We start from the raw sequence: 24,516 nt of genomic DNA, 5'->3' as shown, positions 1-24,516 counted from the left end.
CCCCGGGAAAAAATATATACACAGGCTCTCTTCAGCATTTCTCTCCTCTATTATCCACAAAAACTGTTCTTCATTAGCACACTGTTGTATCATTCCTACCATAACCACATGTAGGAAGAAAGCAACTTTCTACTCCATCAATGTAATTTCTTAGACAGTTAATTTAATTAGAGTTATACAGTGTGGAAACAGGCCCAACTAGCTATTTCAATTGTATACATTTATTTCCCATCTTCTACCTTGGTTGATTAAACAATTAAAAAAATATATAAATCAATATTGTGGGACGGTGGTGCAGCGGTAGAGTTGCTGCCTTGCAGCGCCAGAGACCTGGGTTCGATCCTGACTACGGGTGCTGTCTGTAGAGCGTTCAGTTCAGTTTTAGTTTATTGTCACGTGACCTAATGAGTGTTACTATTGCGTCTGTTTTTTCATTGTTTGCCATGGCATGGTTTTGGTTGGTATAAAGGTCTTTCGCTTACCGGCGTGGCATGTTTGATTGCCTTTTCTCTTCTGCTTGGCATCAGGCGTCACAGATAGCTTTACCCGCAGAGTTTTACTGCTACTTGGGGTGTTGTTCACAGATGTATCCACCACCTCATAGATAGTGTGCAGGAGACTGGTGATATCCTGCAAAGATAACGAAACAAATACACTGGAAGACTCTTTGTATCAGTTTGCTCGCCCAACTTAGAGGATAAAATAAACTAACTAGACTAAGTGGGACCCGTTGGGTCCCAGCATCACACAGGGTCCCAGCTGGTCACCCAACAGAGAGACTGGGCAGCAGAGAGAATGGTGATTTTTTTAATAACATTAATATCTCTCTGATTTTTCATCGGTGTGAAAGATCCTCTGGTCCAGTCCGGCGGAGGGGGACTCTGAGTGAGGTGTCCAAAAATGTAAGTGGCGGCATTCTCTCGGAAATCACATCGCAGTGAGTCAAAAGCGGTCAAGATCTTACTTTTAGTAATATAGATTTTTTTTAGTTTCTTTAGCCGGAGGCGTGGTGAATCTGTGGAACTTTGGCCAGAGGGTGGTGAATCTGCAGAATTCATTGCCACAGACGGCACAGTGGCCCAGCGGTAGAGTTGCTGCCTTACAGCCCCAGAGACCCGGGTTCGATCCTAACTACGCCCAGGGTTTGTCCATTCTCCCCGTGACTCTGCATGGCTTTTCTCCGGTTCCATCCCACACTCCAGAGACATAGGTTAATTGTTTAAGAAGGAACTGCAGATGCTGGAAAAATCGAAGGTAGACAAAAGTGCTGGAGAAACTCAGCGGGTGCAGCAGCATCTATGGAGCGAAGGAAATAGGCAACGTTTCGGGACGAAACCCTTCTGGAAATAGACAACGTTTATTAAAAGGGTTTCGTCCCGAAACGTTGCCTATTTCCTTCGCTCCATAGATACTGCTGCACCCGCTGAGTTTCTCCAGCATTTTTGTGTTCTTTCGATTCTCCAGCATCTGCAGTTCCTTCTTAAACACATCATTAATCATGCATATTGGTGCCATTTTGTCCACAAAAATAAGTACTGGACCCAAACTAACTTTGCTCCTTTATACATAAGATATGGTCAACTTGTTTTAGTATTGATGGATGTTCCTTATCTTCCTGTCAAACCCAGATTTTCCCTTTCCCATTCTTGGCCACCTTTCCGCATATTGGCCACCTTGCTCAGTATGGAGACGTTGGGCCGAATGGCCTGTTTCCGTGCTGTATTTACACCCGAGCTCGCTTCCTTCGCCAGCCCCACCATGAAAGCTCTTTGCACAGAACACCTTATCTTATGTATAAAGGAGCAAAGTTAGTTTGGGTCCAGTACTTATTTTTGTGGACAAAATGGCACCAATATGCATGATTAATGATGTGTTTAAGAAGGAACTGCAGATGCTGGAGAATCGAAAGAACACAAAAATGCTGGAGAAACTCAGCGGGTGCAGCAGTATCTATGGAGCGAAGGAAATAGGCAACGTTTCAGGACGAAACCCTTCCGGGTTTCGGCCCGAAACGTTGTCTATTTCCAGAAGGGTTTCGTCCCGAAACGTTGCCTATTTCCTTCGCTCCATAGATGCTGCTGCACCCGCTGAGTTTCTCCAGCACTTCTATCTACATAGGTTAATTGGCTTGGTATAATCGTAAATTGTCCCCAGTGTGTGCAAGACAGTGTTAGTGTGCGGGGATCGCTGGTCACCGCGGACTCGGTGGGCTGTAGGGCCTTTTTTTGCCGCGCTGTATCTCTAAACTAAACTGAAGACGGCAGCGGAGGCAAAGTCATTGGGTGGTTCCAAAGCGGAGATTGACAGGTTCTTGATTAGTGCGGGTGTCAGGCTGTATGGGGCGAAGGCAGGAGAATGGGGTTAGGAGGGAGAGATAGATCAGCCATGATTGAATGGCGGAGTAGACTGGATGGGCCGAATGGGTTTATTCTGCTCCTGTGACTTATGACCATGATCTTATCTCCTGATATTTTCTCCGTGTATTTGTTTTAAGGCTTTACAAATAATAATACATTTGAGCATTTGTTAAAATTGGTACACAGAAGGAAAAAGGCAGGACTATGATTATATGAGTTATTAAACCATTGGGGACCCGTTGGGTCCCGTCCCCTCAACACGTGGTTGCGGTGGGGGGGGGGGGGGGGGGCCGGCGGCGCACCACACACACTAACCACCCCCCTTGATGATATTATAATATAATATTATTCATTCATTCCTTTTACCCCATCCCCGCCCTATCCACTCACGCATAGCCCCCAACTCGCTGACTGTGAGTCCTGACCAAATAGCATTATAGGATGGATTCAATCTCTACATTCCAAATGGAGACATGGGAAACTGCAGATGCTTGAAATGTGGAGCAAAAACCAAAGTGCTGGAGGAACTCAGTGTGTCAGTCAGCATCTGTGGAGAGAATGGGCAGATGATGATTTTGGATCTTCAGTCTGAAGAAGGGTCCCGACAGGGTCAACATCAGCCCATTCCCTCCAGAGATGCTGCCTGACCCGCTGAATACCTTCAGCACCTTATTTCTTTGCTTCTTAATTTGCATTTTTTAAATATTGGCCACTTTGAATGAGATTGTAAATTTTAAAAAGAATCTTAACTACATGCTCTTTTTCAAAGTAAAATTACGGCACCTTTCCGAGTACATGCAAGCAGATATCACCACTGACTACATTTGCGTTAAAGTTACATGAGCCAAGAAAATCTATCATTGGGTGGCGCAGCGGTAGAGCTGCTGCCTCACAGCGCCAGAGACCCGGGTTCGATCAACACACGGGTGCTGCCCGTACGGAGTTTGCACGTTCTCCCCGTGACCTGCGTGGGTTTCCTCCGAGATCTTCGGTTTCCTCCCACACTCCAAAGATGTACATGCTTGTAGGTTCATTAGCTTGGTGTATGTGTAAATTGTCCATAGTGTGTGTGTGTGTGTAGGATAGTGTTAATGTGCAGGGATCGCTGGTCGGCGCGGACTCGGTGTTTCCGCGCTGTATCTCGAAACTGAACTGAACTAAAGAGCCGTTTGTTTTCAGATGGCCGGTAAACTACAAAACTGTGACAGCCGCCCCACAATGATGGACGATAAGACGGTGACAGACAAAAAAATTGGGCGAGAAACTCTCTGGATACCAATTCACAAGCCTGTTGAAAGAACAATCAGGGAAATCTTTCTATAACCATTTTGCACATTGCTACACAGAACTCCCAAAATAATCCCCCTTGGGTGAAACTGGGATCCAAGATCTCTTCTGCATTCTGGCAGTGACTATTCAGGTTCACAATGCACCAGGAAATTGGGATCCTGTGGATAGGGTGAACTGTTTTAAATATCTGGGAGTCCGCATCTCTGAGGATATGACATGGTCATCACACGCCTCAGCACTGGTGAGTAAGGCAAGGCAGCGCCTTTACCACCTCAGGCAATTGAGGAAATTCAGAGTGTCTCCGAGGATCCTACAGTGCTTCTACGCAGCGGTGGTGGAAAGCATCTTGTCCGGGAACATTACCATCTGGTTCGGGAATTGCTCTGCCAAGGACAAGAAGGCTCTGCAGAGAGTAGTGTGTTCGGCCGAACGCACTATGGGAACTTCACTCGCCCCCCTGCAGGAACTATACAACAGGAGGTGCAACTCCAGAGCAAACAAAATCATGAGAGACCTCTTCCACCCCTGCAACGGACTGTTCCAGCCGCTACGGTCAGGCAAACACCTCCGTTGCCATGCAGTGAGAACGGAGAGGTTGAGAAGGAGTTTCTTCCCAGAGGCAATTCGGACTGTAAACGCCTTTCTCACCAGGGACTAACTCTACAGAACATTTTTCCTTCTATTATTTATTATGTAAAAGAATATGTGTGTTATGATTGTGTTTATAATTTGTTTGGTTGTTTGGTTGTTTGTCTTTTGCACAAAAGTCCGCGAGCATTGCCACTTTCATTTCACTGCACATCTCGTATGTGTATGTGACAAATAAACTTGACTTGACTTGACTTGACTAAACAAAATGACACAAAGTGCTGGAGTAACTCAACTGGTCAGGCAGCATCCCTGCGAAACATGGGTAGGTGATGTTTCAGGTCGGTACCCTTCTTCAGACTGATTGTAGAGGGGTGGTGGGGGGGGAGCTGGAAAAGGGGAGAGGCAGGACAGACCGTGGCAGGTAACAGGTGGACACAGGTGAGGAGGGATTTCGATCGGCTGATGTTTGGAATAAAGCCCAGCGATAAGGACAGAAGGTGCGAGACAGGTTTTGAAGACAAGAGTTGAGCGAATTTTGAAAGCCAGATTGGCCGGCAAACCCACCGAGTTACTCCAGCACTTGGTGTTCTGTGCAAAGAGCTTGCTGGCGAAGGAAGCGAGCTCGGGTGTAAATACAGCACGGAAACAGGCCATTCGGCCCAAACGTCTCCATACTGACCAAGGTGGCCAATACGAGGAAAGGTGGCCAAGAATGGGAAAGGGAAAATCTGGGTTTGACAGGAAGATAAGGAACATCCATCAATACTAAAACAAGTTGACCATATCTTATGTATAAAGGAGCAAAGTTAGCTTGGGTCCAGTACTTATTTTTGTGGACAAAATGGCACCAGTATGCATGATTAATGATGTGTTTAAGAAGGAACTGCAGATGCTGGAGAATCGAAAGAACACAAAAATGCTGGAGAAACTCAGCGGGTGCAGCAGCATCTATGGAGCGAAGGAAATAGGCAACGTTTCGGGACGAAACCCTTCCGGGTTTCGGCCCGAAACGTTGTCTATTTCCAGAAGGGTTTCGGGCCGAAACGTTGCCCATTTCCTTCGCTCCATAGATGCTGCTGCACCCGCTGAGTTTCTCCAGCATTTTTGTGTACCTTGCATGACTGATGATGTTTAGTTCAGAGACACGGCATAGAAACCGGCCCTTCGGCCCATCTAATCACACTAGTTCTATGTTATCCCACTTTCTCATCCGCTCCCTGCACACTTGGGGTGATTTACAGGGGGCCAATTAACCTCCGGTAAAAACCCCCTCGCCTTCGGGAACGTGGGATGAAACCGGAGGCAGCCGGAGAAAACCCACGCAGGTCACAGGGGGGGGAGTACGTGCAAACTCCGCGCAGACAGCACAAGAGGTCAGGACCGCACCCGGGACTCTGGCTCCACCCGCTGCGACACCGTGCCACACCACGGATACGCATCACGTTGCCGGAAAAGAGAAAATGCGTTTAACGGTTTTAAGGGGTGTCGGTATGCCGTAAGGTCGCAAAAGAAAGCTTCACTTGTTGAATGTAAAAAACAGGTTTTGTAAAATGATTTAAAGATTTGCCTCTGCCACGTTTTACAGATTGGGGACTGCAGCTCTCTCAGTCCTGGAAGCAATATCCTCTCCAAAGCGAGTGATTAAAACAAACGTTCCACGTGGGAGACTGCCAAATTAATTCCTGTCCTCAATCAGAGCTAAGTTTCCATTTAAGATCCATCACAGAATGCCGTGACTCAAAGCAGGTTGTGAGGGCGGCGTTATGTGTGCGATTCTTTCCTATGTAAACATCCGATTTCAAATCCCTGCAATTAGTTTGAAGCACTGCATATACCTCACAGGCGTTAGTTTAGGTTTAGCTTTCGAGATGCAGCGCGGAGTCACCAAGTCCACCGAGTCCGCGCCGACCAGCGACCCCCGCACACAAACACTACCCTACACGCACTAGGGACAGTTTACATTTATACCTAGCCAATTATCCTACAAACCTGTACGTCTTTGGAGTGTGGGAGGAAACCGGAGCACCCGGAGAAAACCCACGCAGGTCACGGGGAAACCGTGCAAACTCCATGCAGGTGGTCAGGATCGAACCCGGGTCCCTGGCGCTGTGAGGCAGCAACTCTACCGCTGCGCCACCGTGCCGTCCAATAAACACAATGCATTGTGAAAGGCATTGGGATTTGACAAAATGAGTATGACAAATAATTTATAAATAGTCTCAAATGATATTGATTCTGAATTATGCTCCCTGTAGATTGGCTCTGTAGGATCATTATTCGAATTACCCATTTAGTAATTGGATACGGCACATCCCAGAATTATGGCATTATGTATAATGTAAATGGGTTCCCTTATGGAATTCACAAATCACCAGCAAAAACTGTGAGACACACAAATGGATGAGAGGGGATCTTATTGAAACATATAAGATTATTAAGGGTTTGGACACGCTAGAGGCAGGCAACATGTTCCCGATGTTGGGGGAGTCCGGAACCAGGGGCCACACAGTTTAGGAATAAGGGGTAGGCCATTTAGAACGGAGATGAGGCAACACTTTTCACACAGAGAGTTGTGAGTCTGTGGAATTCTCTGCCTCAAAGGGCGGTTGAGGCAGGTTCTCTGGATGCTTTCAAGAGAGAGCTAGATAGGGCTCTAGGAGATGGGGGATATGGGGAGAAGGCAGGAACGAGGTATTGATTGTGGATGATCAGCCATGATCACATTGAATGGCGGTGCTGGTTTGAAGGGCCGAATGGCCTACTCCTGCACCTATTGTCTACTGTCTGTTGTAATGATGGGGACCATAACATGACCCCTGGTACTCCGGTCAAAGGTTAGTGTTACAGAATATCAGTGACCAGACAGTGTTGTCGGGTCTGCCCTACCATAGAGCTGGGGAACACTGAGTCCTTTAAACCACAAGCATTCATCTACACAAACCTTTTGGATCAAATAACACTTTAAATGAAATGCTTTGCCATAAATGGCAATGTGATTCGCCATTTGAAATACTATGATTTCATGATGGAGCCGGATTGAAATATATGACACGGTGGCGCAGCGGTAGAGTTGCTGCCTCACAGCGCCAGAGACCCAGGTTCAATCCTGACTACGGGCGCTGTCTGTACGGAGTTTGTACCTTCTCCCCGTGACCGAGTGGGTTTTCTCCGGGTGCTCCGGTTTCCTCCCACACTCCAAAGACGTGCGGGTTTGTAGGATAATTGGCTTCTGTAAATTGTCTCTAGTTTTAAACTTATTTTGTTTTAGTTTTAGCTTCGGAGATACAGCGTGGAAGGAGGCCTTTTGGCCCATCCAGTCCGTGCCGACCAGCCATCACCAGTTCTATCCGACACACACTAGGGACACTTTACAGAAGGCAATTAACCTACAAACCTGCACAACGTTGGAGCGTGGGAGGAAACCGGAGCGCCCGGAGAAACCTCGTCTGAACCAGTTCTAACTATTCAACCAGTAGATCAGAACCAGTTCTAAATATCTAACTACCGGTTCTAACCGATTCTAATTTAATATCAGTATTCAGCATTGCAATGGTCAAATCATGCATTTTATCGCCATCAATAGACAATCTTATATTAAATTATGCTACATTGCAACTCACATTTAGTTGGAACATAAATGTTTTAAGTAACGTTAAGAAAAATCCTTTTTGAAAATATAAGGAAATAGAAAGCTGTGGTTTTGTTCAGGTTACCTCACGGGTGACTTTGCCATTGTTATCGAAGTCATACAAGGTGAATGTCCACTCCTGCCTGCTGTCGTCTTGTACAGACACATCACATTCCAACTCCTGTAAAATGCAGTGTAAGGGCTACTTGAGTCTTTCTCTCAGCATAAAGGTCTTGATACATTCTACCCTGTAACACTCGACCAAGTGAAAACCTCGGGAGAAGACGCTGTCCTCCAATTTCACTCGAGTCGACGCCAATAAACATAATCGATACAAAATATATAATAGACCACATCACATAATGGACCAGCCTCTGCAATTCATTTTCATTCCAAATAAACATATCTTGTACAGAGTTGGTGCTTGCCCATCTTAATTCATAAATTGCATCTCAATTATCCAGGCAGTTTTTATTTTAATTGATTCCCCATTGACGACATCAATTACAATAGGTCTACTGTGTTAAGCAAGATATCTTTGATTTGCACAGCCCACGCTTAATTCCATTCAAGAAATTGGGCGGCGCGGTGGCGCAGCGGTAGAGTTGCTGCCTTTTAACTCCACAGACCTCGATTCAAGCCTGACTATGGGTGTTGTCTGCACGGAGTTTGTACGTTCTCTCTGTGACAGCGTGGCTTCAAGTTTCCTCCCACATTCCCAAGACGTGCAGGTTTGTAGGTTTATTGCCGCTGGTAAGTTGTCAAATAAATTGTTTCTGGAGAGAGTACGTTAGTAGGAAGATGCTTTGTTACACCGAAGACAAGGCACAAAATGCTGGAGTAACTCAGCGCTCCAGAAACGCTGCCTGTTACTCTAGCGTTTTGTGTCTATCTTTAGTGCGTGGGGTGATCGCTGGTCGGCGCAGACTCGGTAGCGGGGTTGTCAACGTTCTCACGCCCAAATAAGGGACAAAACGGTCAAAATAAGGTACAAATTTGCGACGGCAATTCGTTGAATGACTCGGCCGTGGCTGGGTGAATGATGAGTTGGCCCGGGTGCTGGACTGCAACACAAAGCCCAGCCGGTAGGCCAGCTGAGGAGTTTTGGCCCGGACCGGCGCCCCATCCAACTCATGAATCGATGATCGGCCATGAGAAGGAGGGGGTGGCGGTGGTGGTGTCGGCAGTAAGCGAAGGTCCGAAGGTCGGACAGTTGGCCAGGCTGCCGACTGATGGGGCCACGGGCGAGGCGCAGCTGCTGCTGCTGCACTACATGGGCTGCTCTACGTCGGGACGGGTGAGGCAGGGCCGGTCGCGGCGCAGTCAAATACGGGACAAGGGCGGTCCCGTATGGGACAAACCAATTTAGCCCAATTTTGGTGGATGTCCCGGCTAATATGGGACTCTACTCGGTAGGCCAAAGGCCTGTTTCCATGCTGTATCTCTAAAGTCTATAGTAAAGACGACTCCAAAATACACCCTAACCAAAATGCCGTAGATGAGAAGATTAGTTTAACTTGGCTTCATGCTTGGCATAGACATTGTGGGCTGAAGGGCCTGTTCCTGTGCTGTATGTACAAGAGTGGCCTCAGGTAGACAGACACAAAATGCTGGAGTAACGCAGCGGGGCAGGCAGTATCTCTGGAGAGAAGGAAAGGGTGACGTTTCGGGTCGAGACCCTTCTTCAGACTGATGAAAGTCTCAGGAAGACAGTTGATATCATCAAAGACACACACACCACGCTCTCTCAACTCACTGCAAACAAGAAGAAGACCATAGCTCATCAGTTCATAAGTGATAGGAGCAGAATTAGGCCATTTGGCCCATTAAGTCCACTCCGCCATTCAATCATGACTGATCCATCTTTCCCTCTTAACCCCATTCTCCTGCCGTCTCCCCATAATATCTGACACACGTACTAATCAAGAATCTATCAATCTCTGCCTTGAAAATAGCCACTGACTGGGCCTCCACAGGCTTCTGTGTCAAAGAAGTCCATGGATTCAACACCCTCCGACTAAAGAAATTCCTCCTCAAATTTCTCCTTCCTAAAGGAACATCCTCTAATTCTGAGGCTGTGACCTCTGGTCCTTGGCTCTCCATATCGCATCCACTCTATCCAGGCCTTTTCAGAAAGTACATGAGGCTGAGAACCATGACCTCTGGGTTCAAGACCAGCTACATCCCACGAACTATCGGGCTCCTGAACCAGCCGGCCGAACACCTAACCACAACCCAAGCTTGGCACCAAGTTACTACGGGCTCTGTCCCACTGTGTGCTTTCACTTGCACGCTCATGGTCTGGTTTGCCTTCGATGAACTGTTTAATGTGCTCTCAAAACTGCAGCACCTAGGAATTTGAAGACGCAAGGAAGTGCAGATGCATTTGCTGAAGGAAGACACAAAATGCTGGAGTAACTCAGCAGGACAGGCAGCATCTCAGGAAAGAAGGAATGGGCAACGTTTCGGGTCGAGACCCTCCTCCAGCATGTTGTGCCCTCTCTCCTGCGATGCTGCCTGTCCCGCTGAGCTAAGGGTCTGCCCCACTTTCACAACCTAATTCACGACTTTTTTTAACTCGTGGACATTTTTCATCATGTTGAAAAAACGGCCCGAACAATTTGATGCCACGAGTACCTACGACTAGCATCACGACCTGCTACGACCTCGTGACGACCATGCTGCGAGTACGAGTCAAGGGCAAACTCGGCAAAGGTCTTGAATTAGGTGGTGAAAGTGGGACAGGTCCATTACTCCAGCATTTTGTGTCTTCCTTCGATTTTACCCAGCATCTGCAGTTCTTTCTTAGACACGTGATGCATTTACTGATACAGACAGACAGATGAAGTTCTCTGAAGTTGTAGAATTTAATGTATAATGAAAATTGATGTGAATCTCAGCGGGTCAGGCAACATCTGTGGAGGACAGGCGATGTTTCGGGTTGGGACCCTTCTTTAGACTGACGGCTGATTTTTCTATTGGAGGTAGGCCATTTAGAAAAGAGATGAGGAAAAACGTTTTCACCTAGAGAGTTGCGAATCTGTGGAATTCTCTGCCTCAGAAGGCAGTGGAGGCCAATTCACTGGATGCATTCAATAGAGAATTAGATGGAGCTCTTAGGGCTAAAGGGCCTGTCCCACTATACGAGTTTACCCAAGAGCTCTCCCGAGTTTAAAAAAAAAATCAAACTCGTGGTAAGTACGTAGAATGTACATAGCGGGTACGTCGGTGCTCGGGGACGTCTCTTAGCGGCTCGTAACGCTAACGGCAGGTACTCGGGAAACGCAGTAAGCTCGGGAAGACTCGTGAAGATTTTTCAACATGTTGAAAAATGTCCACGAGAGCCCCGAGTACCTACGAGCGGCCATTACCGTAATTCTCTGAGTTCGAATCAGAGGAAACTCAGGGACCCATTCCAACACGTTGCCTGACCATTGTCCACAGACGTACAGAGTCTGTGCATTACAGAATAGTGTAAGGCTTGGATAGAGTGGATGTGGAGAGGATGTTTCCACCGGTGGGAGAGTCTGGGACCAGAGGTCACAGCCTCAGAATTAAAGGGCGCTCTTTTAGAGAGGAGGTGAGGAGGAACTTCTTTAGTCAGAGGGTGGTGAATCTGTGGAATTCTTTGCCACAGAAATGCTGTGGAGGCCAAGTCAGTGGATATTTTTAAGGCAGAGATTGACAGATTCTTGTTTAGAACGGGCGTCGGAGGTTATGGGGAGAAGGCAGGAGAATGGGGTTAGGAGGGAGAGATAGATCAGCCATGATTGAATGGCGGAATAGACTTGATGGGCCGAATGGCCTAATTCTACTCCTATTCATTGTGACCTGATGACATCACCAATCCAAGTTCTCCAGGGATTCTGCCTGACCCACTGAGTTCCTCCAATGTTTGGCGTTTTACTAAGAGTACGCTTCATAAATTTCATGTGCGATGCTCCGCTATTCACTGGGAAACGTCTTTTCATTTTGCACTGTACAACTGTTGCTTGCAAGATGACAATAAAGGTTGATTGATTGATTGATTGATTGATTGATTGATTGATTGATTGATTGATTGATTGATTGATAAACCAGACATGGAAAACCATGTCAAAAATATCTAAGTCCAAAGAAATCATTTTGATACGGAGACACAAGGAAGTACAGACAGCAGGAAATGCTGGAGTAACTCAGCGGGACAGGCAGCATCTCTGGAGTGAAGGAATGGGTGACATTTTGGGTCAGGACCCCTCTTCGGACTGAGATTTTGGGGAGAGGGGGTCTAGAGACATGGAAGGGTACTGGATACTGGAATCTTGTGTGGATCACCAAGTGTTGGAGCAGCTCAGTGGGTCAGGCAGCATCTCTGGAGAACATGGATAGGTAACGTTTCGGGTCGGGACCCTTCTTCAGGCTGACACTCTTGCGTATGTCAATACACACGAGCTGAATTCAGATGTCTATATCCGGGTTTAAAGCAGCATCTGCAGTTCCTACCCCCACATTTCGTCTGCAGAAGGGGCTCGACCCGAAAAGTCTCTCGTTCCTTCTCTCCATAGACGCTGCCTGTCCCTCTGAGTTACTCCAACACTCTGTGTCTATCTTCTTGTATTTTCTTCAGGTTGGGTCCACTGGTAAAGGGCTGGTGATGAGACCAGCGAAGGAGAGGCAGTACTGAGGCTGCTGCAAATTCCTCAGCTTCAGTGGGTCAGAGGTTTAGCAGCAGCTGAGACTGGAGTTCTGGCCAGTGCTGATGTCCAGTGTGCCAAGACCAATATCTGGGTGTAGGAATAATGCCAGTCCATAGTGCCTGGCAGTTGGGACATACACCTGTGAAAATATCTACAGCCGAGAGATCTTGTCCCACTGAAACATCTAATGTTACATTCTCCAGACAGCTATTACAAGCCTTAAGGGCCTGTCCCATAAGCACGCGACCTGCATGCGGCGAGCGCGACCAAACCAGAAGCGGGGGCCGCGCGGATGTCGAGTGAGTGACGTGAAGTTCGAGCGAAGTCCGGGGGAAGTTTGCGCGTGACGTACGCGTCGAGACGCTGCGTACGGTGATTAGACGCTGCGTACGGCGTTGAGACGCTGCGTACGGCGTTGAGACGCTGCGCACGCCCGTCGAGGCGCTGTGTACGGCTTGGAGGTGACTGCGGGCCGGCAGGCCGTTGCCGCGCGGAATTTTTTAATAGTCAGATTTTCGGAGCCCTGCGCGATGTCAGGACCAGCTCCGCACAACTCCATACAGCTCTGGCGATCGAAGTGGGACCTCGTTAGGTCGCGCTTGCCGCATGGAGTCGCATGCTCGTGGGACAGGCCCTTTACGCAAGTTAGGATAGCTTCTCTCCAATTCCACCACCAATTGGTTTCCTAAGGAAACTGTGCAGTGGTTAATGGGATGGGAAAGTATTTTAGTCGAGTTTAGTTTAGAGATACAGTGTGGAAACAGGCCCTTTGGCCCACTGAGTCCGGGCCGACCACCATCACCCCGCACACTAACACTATCCCACACACACTAGGGACAAGTTACATTTATACCCAGCCAATTTACCTGCACGTCTTTAAGAGTGTGGGAGGAAACTGAAGATCTCCGACACTAGGGACAAATTACATTTTTCACTTATACCAACCCAAGCCAATAACCTACAAACCCTTGCGCCGTGTGGCGTGTGGGAGGAAACCGAAGATCTCGGATAAAAACCCACGCAGGTCACGGGCAGAACGTACAAACTCCGTACAGACAGCACCCGTAGTCGGGATCGAACCCGGGGCTCTGGCGCTGTGAGGCAGCAACTCTACCGCTGCCCCACCGTGCCTTATCAAAGAACAAGTTCTATTAATGATAAGGCACAATAAACTCTGAAATCATATTTTACAAAGGATCACACCCTTCCCTGGACATTTTACATCAACCGCCACTCAAATGATATTTCCATATCACTTGGTAGACAAAAACGCTGGAGAAACTCAGCGGGTGAGGCAGCATCTATGGGGCGACCTATTCCTTCGCTCCACAGATGCTGCCTCAGCCGCTGAGATTCTCCAGCATTTTTGTCTACCTTCGATTGTTCCAGCAACTGCGTTTCTTGCTTAAACATTTTCATATCACTACCACAGGTGTCGGTAAATAGCACGTCACTTCACATCTGTTTACAGACAAGCTAAAGATAGACACTAAATGCTGGAGTAACTCAGCGGGTGAGGCAGCATCTCTGGAGAGAAGGTGACATCACGGGTCGAGTTACTCCAGCATTTTGTGTCTACCTTCGATTTAAACCAGCATCTGCAGTTCATTCCTAAACACTTTGCTAATTGGTAATGTGTGACGTAGTTTCAAGTTTAATGTTTGATGAAGTTAGTTTAGTTTCGTGTTAGAGATACAGCGCGGACACAGGCCGTTCAGCCCATCGAGTCCATGCCGACCAGCGATCCCCGCACACTAACACCATCCTACACACACCAGGGACAATGACATTTACCCGCACACTTTGGAGTGTTGGAACACCAAGATCACAGACACCAGTGGCGAAATGTTACAATTTTGCACAGAAGGTAGCCACAGTTCATTGGCTAACCCAGGGGAGTCTTGGCCCTTGGAAAGGGATCAGGGGTTGGAGAGAAACCAGGTACAGATCTCAGAGAATGATCAGCCATGGTGAATCTGTGGGCCGAATGGCGAACTCTCTGCCACAGAAGGTAGTTGAGGCCACAGTCCCTCATTGTCAGTGGCTATCATTAAAAGAGGGACACACTCGTTCCTTGCCATGTGGGATGCCCTTGTGGCTAAAGGGATCAGAGGGTATTGAGAAAATTGAATTATTTCACAAAGGATAAAAACATATAGGTCGAGTCGCAGGTAGATAAGGTGGTCAAAAAGGCTTTTGGCACTTTGGCCTTCATCAGTCAGAGTATTGAGTATAGAAGTTGGGAGGTCATATTGAATGGCGGTGCAGGCTCGAAGGGCCGAATGGCCTCTACTCCTGCACCTATTTTCTATGTTTCTGTGTTTCTAAAACCCGCGCAGGTCAAGGGGAAAACGAACAAACTCCGTTCAGACAGCACCCGTAGTCTGGATCGAACCCGGGTCTCTGGCGCTGTAAGGCAGCACCTCTACCGCTGTGCCACTGTGCCACTGTGCAGAAGACATATAATTAATACTCTTTATTCTCCTATTATAATTACGCAATATAATCTTTCCAATTCTGCAGTTTAGTGGAACCATATAACAATTACAGCAAGAAAACAGGCCATCTCGGCCCTTCTAGTCCGTGCCGAACACTTATTCACCCTTAGTCCCTAATGGAAGATAAGACTTTTTTTTTTAAATGTCCTGTCCCACTATTTTTGTTATAGAGGTGAATCCTATTGTCTACGAGCTGTATATAGGGTGATGCAGAATCGGTAGGGGTAACATTTGATGTTACTTGAGGCAGTGAAGTATTGATGACAGGAATCCACCGCAGCTTTGGTCAGGTTTGCTTGAAAAATCACAAGGGATTGTGTCGGAAATGTTAGTATGGAAGTGCACACGCACTTTTATATTCTGCAGCCGGAAAAGTCAAGAGGATTTTGTGTATTTATTCCCCCAACGCTCGCCTCTCGAACTTTGCACCTATCATTGATGGATGGGCTTTTAGATAACCAGTTTGGTTTAAGGTTATAAGGTGGTGTGATAGGAGCAGAATTAGGCCATTCAGCCCATCAAGTCTACTCTGCCAATCGTGGCCAATCTATCTCTCCCTCCAGACGCCATTCTCCTCCCGACACCCGTACTAATCAAGAAATGGGTTGAGTTTGATTTAGAGATACAGCGCTGATGCAGACCCCCTCAGCCACCGAGTCCGCGCCGACCAGCGATCCCCGCACACTATCCTACACACACACACACACACTCAGGACAAGTTATACCATCAATTAGCCTACAAACCTGTACATCTTTGGAGTGCGGGAGGAAACCGGAGATCCTGGAGAAAACCCACACAGGTCACGGGGAGAACGTACAAACTCCGTACAGGCAGCACCCATAGTCAGGATCCAACCCAGGTCTCTGACGCTGTAAGGCAGCAACTCTATCGCTGCGCCACTGTGCTGCACAGAGTCTTTGCCCAGAGCGTTTTGTCTATTATTGTCACGTGTTCAGAGGCAACAGTGAAAAGCTCTCATTTGCGTGCTATGCAATCAAAGAGAAGACTATATACGAATGCAATCAAGCCGTCCATAGTGCACACATATAGATACAAATAACTCTTTCCCCTCTCACCTTAAACCTATGCCCACTGGTTCTCGATTCCCCCACTGGGTAAAATAATCTGTGCATTCAATAAAAGATTCTGTTCAAAGTGCTTAAGAAGGAACTGCAGATGCTGGAGAATCGAAGGTAGACAAAAATGCTGGAGAAACTCAGCGGGTGCAGCAGCATCTATGGAGCGAAGGAAATAGGCGACGTTTGAGGTCGTGACTCTACTTGAACCTCAAAACGTTGCCTATTTCCTTCGCTCCATAGATGCTGCCTCACCCGCTGAGTTTCTCCAGCATTTTTGTCCACCTGTTCAAAGTGTTGGTTCTTTAACTAGTTTAGTTTAGTTCCTTATTAACACGTGTACCGAGGTACAGTGAAAAGCTCTTTGTTGCGTGTTATATAGTCAGTGAAAAGACCACACATGATTACAATCGAGTATTCCACAGTGTAGGATAATGGGAATAATGTTTAGTGCAAGATAAAGTCCAGTAAAGTCCGATTAAAGATAGTACGAAGGTCTCCAATGAGGTAGATGGGAGGTCAGGACGGTACTTTAGCTGGTGAGGGGACGGTTCTGTTGCCTGATAACCAAGTCCCAAGCTTTGCAGTTCCAAACTACACGTTTGATGACAGGAATCCACTGCAGCTTTGGTCAGGTCAAGGGATCATGTCGGAAATGTTAGTATGAAAGTAAACGCACTTATACATTTTGCAGCCGGAAAAGTCAGAGGATTTTTTGTGCATTTTTCTTCCAACGCTCTCCTCTCGAACTTTGCATTGATGGATGGGCTTTTAGATAACCAGTTTAGTTTAAGGTGATAAGGTCATGTGATAGGCGCAGAATTAGACCATTCGGCCCATCAAGTCTACCCCGCCATTCAATTGTGGCCAATCTATACATGTTTGTGTTGTATTATGGAGGTGGGATCTGGTTTGTTTTATTGTAGTGTAATATTTTGTTTTTTAAATAATTGAATACATTTTTTGAATTAAAAAAAAAAGTCACTTGGACAGGTATGTGGACAGGGAAGGTTTAGAGGGATATGGGCCAAATGCGGGCAGATGGAACTAGGAACTAACTTCAATGGGACCAAAACCTGGTTACTATGGATATATAGACTCAGTGGGCTGTTTCTAGGCCTTGGCTGTTTAATTGGGTATCGTATTTCTGTATTACTGATCTGGGTGTAAAATTACAATCTCACTGCACCTTGGTACAGGTGATAATAAAGGAGCCATTGAAGGTGGATGGGGCAACTTGGTCGGCTTGGACAAGTTGGGCAGTGTGGCTCGATGCCTCTAGAACTGCCCCAGAGCACTTTTAACATGGAAACCATTGAACTAGTCTAGGATGTGACTGAAGATGGAACACGTGGCTTCAGCATATATAATTTGCGCACAGAAGAGAAGAGAATATGTAACATATTTACTCTCTTTCCCCATTTCAAAGTATAAATTGGACTACGTGTGAGTGACACAAAGTGCTGGAGTAATTTGGAACGTCAGGCAGCATCTCTGGAGTAAAAGGGAAGGGTGAGGTTTCGGGTTGGGACCCTTCTTCAGAGTGAAGACCCTTCATCAGACACGTCTGAAGTCAAGGTAGAGTTGATGCATTACAGCGCTTGCAGCGCCAGGGACCTGCGTTTGATCCTGACTAAGGGGTGCTGTCTGTATGGAGTTTGTACCTTCTCCCCGTGACCTGCGTGGGGTGTCTCAGAGATCTTCGATTACCTCCCATGCTCCAGAGGCGTACAGGTTTGTAGGTTGATTAGCTTGGTGCAAATGTAAATATCCCCCAGTGTGTGTAGGATAGTGTTAGTGTGCGGGGATCGCTGGTCGGTGCGGACTAGGCGGGCTGAATGGCCTGTCCCGCCCGCACTGTATCTCTAAACTAAACTAAAGAATCCCAACAAACTTGCACATCTCATTCACACTGAAGAAGAATCCCCACCCGAAACGTCACCTATCCTTTCTTTCCAAAGATCGCGCATGACCCGTTGAGTTACTCCAGCACTTTGAGTCTATCTTCGGTTTAAACCAGCATCTGCAGTTCCTTTCTACGCACAATGTGCGATTGGCTACATCTATAAAATATTTATGACTTAAAAAAGGATTTTAGGTTGACAATCTTGCCCTTAAGCTGCCAGTACGCCAAGGCTGACCATTGACCTTTGCACATGATACATGTTTAAGCAGAGATGTTGAGAATGAAACTTACTTCAAATTTCAATTGCTTCTTCATGCTGCCTTGACCGGCCCCCTTCTCCATTTTCTTCTCAGTTGCGTGACTGAAACCTTCCACGTTCTCTGGAGGTAGAGCAACTTCAAATTCCAAACAAAAAAAGTTTGGGTTAGTAGGAAGTAGATGCATTACAAGAGAAGAATTCATCAGATACAGCAATAGCCCTGCCCCACCGTATGAGTTCATTCAAGAGCTCTCCCGAGTTTAAAACACAAAATCAAACTCGTGGTAAGCTCGTAGAATGAACGTAGCGGGTACGTCGGAGCTCGGGGACGTCTCTTAGCGGCTCGTAAAAGCTAACGGCAGGTACTCGGGAAACGCGGTAAGCACAGGAAGACTCGTGAAGATTTGAAAAATGTCCACGAGAGCCCCGAGTGCCTACGAGCGGCCATTACCATAAATCTCCGAGTTCGAATCAGGGCCAAACTCGGGAGAGCTCTTGAATGAACTCGTACAGTGGGACAGGGCTTTCACTGCGCCCATCTTGAAGCCGTGCGTTTTATGCATTGTTGTACCATTTCATCAAAATCATAAACCAACCCAGCGATCATAATTTTAAATACACACTGGGGACAATTTACACTTACACCAAGCCAATTAATCACGTCTTTGGCGCGTGGGAGGAAACCAAAGATCTCGGAGAAAACCCACGCGGGTCACAGGGCAGACCGTACAAACTCCGTACAAACAGCACCCGCAGTCGGGATCGAACCCGGGTGTCCGATGTTGCGTAAGGTCAGCAACTCTACCGCTGTTTTTGTTTCATTATTTTTCCGTATAGTTGAGAGACTTTAGTTGTGACTTACGACAATGACCGAGGGTTGTCCGGAACAGCTGTCAGTCATTGGGACCGGTGAACAATTGCCCACTAACGAGCCTCCGCTAATAATTTAATTATAATAATAATAATAAATATTTGAATTTACATAATTGTCATTACTTACTTTCAATGAATAATTTATCAGAAATAATTCATGTCTATAATGCAAGGCGCAAGAAAAAAGATTCATTTTTGGTAACTTGCCAATACATTGAAGAGTTTATTCAGCTGAGAGCTGAGGAAGATGAATTGGACACACCCTTAATGTAATAAATATCCAACTACAATCCTTGGCTTAAAAGACTGATAAACTCTATGATGGCTTAGTGGGGTAAAGGGTCATTGCATTGTGTATGGCCTTAAGCCAATATCTTAACTGTTGTGCCTCAATATTAATAATAGTTCCCATTCAACACATGGGTGGCACAGTGGCGCAGCGGTAGAGTTGCTGCCTTACAGCGCTGGAGACCCAGATTCGATCCCGACTACCGGTGCTGTCTGTACGGAGTTTGCACGTTCTCCCCGTGGGTTTTCTCCGACATCTTCGGTTTCCTCCCACACTCCAAGAACAAACAAGTTTGTCGGTTAATTGGCTTGGTACGAATGTAAATTGTCTCTAGTGTGTGTAGGATAGTGTTAGTGTGCGGGGATCGCTGGTCGGTGCGGACTCGGTGGGCCGAAGGGCCTGTTTCCGCATAGTATCTCTAAACTAAACTAAAGGCTATTAAATGAATGCCTTGAACAATGGTTGCTTGATGCGTGCTTTAATAATTCATAAAGTGGATCAAAAGAAATGTTGTCAGTAAATTGCTAACTTTCACAACAGACGTATGATATTTAAAACCACTCTCTGCAACGATGCACGATGACTCTTTCCCCAGCTGGGATTTTTAAAACTTACTTTGTGATCCAGTTAATCACAAAAAACATGGCAATAAACCATGTTCCATTTTAAAAACCAGTTTCATATCATCTTCACTTCAGCCTTATCAAAGGAAGACAGCTACAAATAAAAGGAACTCCACACAAAAGGAGTTCAGGACTATATAGGGGAGCAGGAAAGTAATTCATTATATGGAAATCTGACGTTTAAAGTCAGGCTATTATTTTCCGTTGGATTGCTCTTGCAAAACCCAGCTCGGCGCAGTAATATCACCAATTTATTGCAGGGATCGGTAACCTACGGCCCACGAGCCGGATCCGGCCCGTTACCCAAAATCATCCGGCCCACAGGCGTTTTCTTTTTCCAATTCGTTTTCACGACCTGGGAACGTTACCCCTCAGATTCCTGTTAAATCTTTTCCCCTTCACCTTGAACCTATGTTCTCTGGTCCTCGATTCCCCTACTCTGGGCAAGAGATCTACCCGATCTATTCCTCTCATGATTTTATACACCTCTACAAGATCACACCTCATCCACCTGCGCTCCAAGGAATAGAGACCCGACCTACTCAACCTCTCCCTGTAACTCACACCCTCTAGTCCTGGCAACATCATCGTAAATCCTCTCCACAACCTCTCAAGCATGACAATATCTTACCAATAACACGGTGCCCAGAACAAAACACAATACTCTAAATGCGGTCTCACCAACGTCTTATACAACTGCAACATGACCTCCCAACTTCTATACTCAATACTCAAAACAGATTGTTTAAGGAGGAACTGCAGATGCTGGAAAATCGAAGGTAGACAAAAGCGCTGGAGAAACTCAGCGGGTGCAGCAGCATCTATGGAGCAAAGGAAATAGGCAACAAACCCCTCTTCAGACTGATGTAGGGTGGGAGGGGGGAGAAGAAAGGAAAAAGGAAGAGGAGGAGCCCGACGGCTGAGGGAGAGCTGAGGAGGGGAGGAGACAGCAAGGGCTACCGGGAATTGGAGAATTCAATGTTTATGCCGCTAGGGTGCAGACTGCCCAAGCGGAATACGAGGTGCTGCTCCTCCAAAGGGCCCTGGGCCTCCTCCATGGCCAGAGTGAGCACCACAGGAAATTGGAGGAGCAGCACCTCATATACCGACCGCTTGGGCAGACTCAAAACAGATTGTTATTTATTGGTTTAGATGCCACGTTTATTCGAGAAGCCTTGCTCCAAGTGATACACAGTCTGTATCACGAAGGCTGAACTGCCAACCATGCATTTCCCCCCTCGATTTATCCTATTAAAGAGCAAACTGCCAATTTAAACACTTTATTTGACCATATCCACTTGGAATACTTTGATCCTCAAATCTCATGCTAAGAAAATGTATTCTGGCCTTAGATCAGACAGAATTAAATAGAATTACTAATTCATTAAGTTGAAATTTAAGCACTGTTTCTATGTTTTAGCTTGAAGAGCGGCCCTTTTTTTTTGAAGATCAAAGAAGATTTTTGGACAGGCACATGGATATGCAAGGAAATGGAGGGATCGCGGAGCATGTGCAGTTTAGTTTAGTTTAGTTTATTGTCACGTGTGTCACCGAGGTACAGTGAAAAGCTTTTGTTACATGCCAACCAGTCAGCGGAAAGACAATACATGATTGTATATGATTACAATCGAGCCATCCACTGTGTACAGCAGAGTAGAGGTTTTAGAAAGTGCAGTGATTTGTAAGGCACAACTGCAGGCCCAGCTCGATGACGAGCACAAATAGAGTTGGCAGGCAGATAAGAGTTTTGCTTCGGACGGAACTGCAGATGTTGGTTTAAATCAAAGAGAGACACAAAATGCTGGAGTAACTCAGCGGGACAGGCAGTATCTCTGGAGAGAAGGAATAGGCGATGTTTTGGGTTGAGATCTCAGGATATATCCTGGCAGAAAGCTGTTCAGCTGTGAGGCAATGTTATAAGGGTCCACCACCGTTTTTCAGGCACCCTTGGTTCCAGAGCCTTGCTGGATTATCCGTTTTTGCCAGACCAACAGAGGCCACGGCCTCCGAGAGGAGTCCAACGGTACCCGAACGTTCCGCCAAGGGGCCGAGACGCCGGATCCGCAAAGTCGACCTCGGGGCCGGAGTTCTGGAGGCCTGGCCGCGGGGGGGAAAATTCAACCCGCCGTTCGGCCGCGGAAGACCCGATGAGGTCGAGATCAGCCGCCTCACCCGGCCTGGGCGCCATGTTTTCAGGGGGGACTTCCGGCGGGAGCAGAGGGGGGGGGGGGGGGGATTCTAAGTTCGCTCTCGCAATTGTGTCCGGATTAAAGGAAGTACCAGAATGGGCGACGTTTCAGGGTCGAGACCCTTCATCAGACTGATGTCAGCGGAGTGGGCGGGTCAAAGATAGAATGTTTCGTGCAAAAATAAGGTTGGCATGATATAGGCAATTGTTTTGCTTTATATCCGAGTTTTATTCCCCTTTTTTTAAAACCTTGGAAAACAAATGTGGCACCATGCAATGAATGAATAAATGAATGAATATTTTATTGTCACCTGTGACAAGTCACAGTGAAAATCTTTGCCGCCATACCCGAGGTATGCAAATAGTCACTATGTAAAGGGTACTGACAAAGTTACAAAATATCAGCGCCAGGTCCCCCATTTGTTCTCCCCCCTCTCACGGCAGTCCCTGCCACGTGGGTCCCCATTGTTCTCCCCCTCCCCCCCGCCCCCCCCCAGGTTCTCCTTTGTTCCAATGATTTGCCATCAACTATCGATCAACTTGAAGCTTATATCAATTATCATATTTCGGAAGTTTCAAAATAAACCTGCCGTTCTGCAGGAAGGTTGTGAATTGTGCAAATTATTATACGTGAAATGACTGGGCTTCTTCGAACAATGCACCAAAAATAATTTCCTACAATTATTACAATTTGAAGTTGTAAATATGTAATTCAGTGATTAATTATTCAGATTTTCAACTGAAGAAGGGTGCGATTGTAAAAATGAGGGGTATTTTGAATGTCACTTTAATCTGCAATACAAATAGTGAACCGTTGACTCAGCTGAGAGGTACGGGTCCGCCACCGATTTCCAACACCCCTGGTTCCAGAGCCTTGCCGGTCTATCCGTTTTGCCGGACAAACAGAGGTCACGGCCTCTGAGGGGAGTCCAAAGATACCGGAATGTTTCGCCTAGGCCGCTGGGGGGGGGGGGGGCAGATAACGGTCGGCAGAGTCGGCCTCGGACGTCAGCTACGGGAACGGATCTGCCGGCTCCGGGCGGAGTTCCAGAGTCCCGGCTGTGGAGGCCAAGTCAGTGGATGTCTTTAAGGCAGAGATAGATAGATTCTTGATTAGTACGGGTGTCAGAGGTTACGGGGAGAAGGCAGGAGAATGAGGTTAGGAGGGAGAGATAGATCGAGGATGATTACAACGGCGGAGTACACTTGATGGGCCGAATGGCCTAATTCTACTCCTATTCCTTATGACCATATGACCCCATCCATTAACACTATCCCACACACACTGGGGACAATTTACATTGCTACCAATCCAATTAACCTACAAACCTGTACGTCTTTGGAGTGTGGGAGGAAACCGAAGAACTCGGAGGAAAAAACCCAGGCAGGTCACAGGGAGAACGTACAAACTCCGTATAGAAAGCACCAGCAATCGGGATCAAACCCGGCGCTGTAAGGCAGCACCTCTATCGCTGCGCAACCGTGTCGTGCATGGGCGATGAATCCCCTTACAGTATTCGCCTCTGTGTTGCTGCTTGGAGTTGTTTAGAAGAATCCAGCCTGGTTTGATCTGACATTAGACAGGGCTGTGATGGTGCGTGCCTTGTATTACTGTGAAGAGTTTTTGGAGATCACAGAGACGGCGAATATGTGGTTCAACTCCAGCCAATTTGGCACCAGTTTTAGTACTTGGCCCGAATGTGACAGATTAACTTTTTGCATACACGCTGTGTAGGACTGCAACAAGAATGAAGTCTTCACGTTTAAATTAACACTTCAAAAGGAGGACGGCACGGCACGGTAGGTGGCGGTGCGGTTACAGCACTTACAGCGCCAGAGATTCGGGTTCCATCCCGACTACGGGTGCTTGTCTGTACGTTCTCCCCGTGACCTGCGTGGGTTTTCTCCGGGGTCTCCGGTTTCCTCCCACACTCCAAAGGCGAGCAGGTTTGTAGGCTAATATTAAGAGGGAGTTAGATGTGGCCCTTGTGGCTAAGGGGATCAGGGGGTATGGAGAGAAGGCAGGTACGGGACACTGAGTTGGATGATCAGCCATGATCATATTGAATGGCGGTGCAGGCTCGAAGGGCCGAATGGCCTACTCCTGCACCTAATTTCTATGTTTCTATGTTTATGTTTCTAATGGGCTTGGTGCAAATGTAAATTGTCTCTAGTGTGTTTCGGACAGTGCGTGCCAATTAACCTACAAACCTGCATGTTGTTGGAGTCTGGGAGGAAACCAGATGTCCCGGAGAAAACCC

At 47.0% G+C, this 24,516-nt stretch overlaps 1 protein-coding gene across 3 annotated transcripts in view; it reads right to left on the bottom strand.

The window, feature by feature from the left end:
- LOC129705031 (protein naked cuticle homolog 1-like) overlaps nt 1-24,516 on the bottom strand; it is an 85,146-nt gene that overhangs the window by 7,517 nt on the left and 53,113 nt on the right. For 2 of the 3 annotated variants that reach the window (XM_055648410.1, XM_055648409.1), the window contains exons 5-7: nt 18,315-18,418; nt 7,952-8,047; nt 483-630 (exon numbers count right to left, since the gene is read on the bottom strand). In XM_055648410.1, the coding sequence (XP_055504385.1) occupies nt 483-630; nt 7,952-8,047; nt 18,315-18,418 (348 nt within the window). The remainder of the gene's footprint in view (nt 1-482; nt 631-7,951; nt 8,048-18,314; nt 18,419-24,516) is intronic. The other variant, XM_055648411.1, reaches the window with a different exon arrangement.

This window comes from Leucoraja erinacea, chromosome 17, assembly GCF_028641065.1.
Source record: "Leucoraja erinacea ecotype New England chromosome 17, Leri_hhj_1, whole genome shotgun sequence".
Classification (NCBI taxonomy): Eukaryota; Metazoa; Chordata; class Chondrichthyes; order Rajiformes; family Rajidae; genus Leucoraja; species Leucoraja erinaceus.
This window is presented reverse-complemented; position numbering and strand designations above follow the sequence as displayed.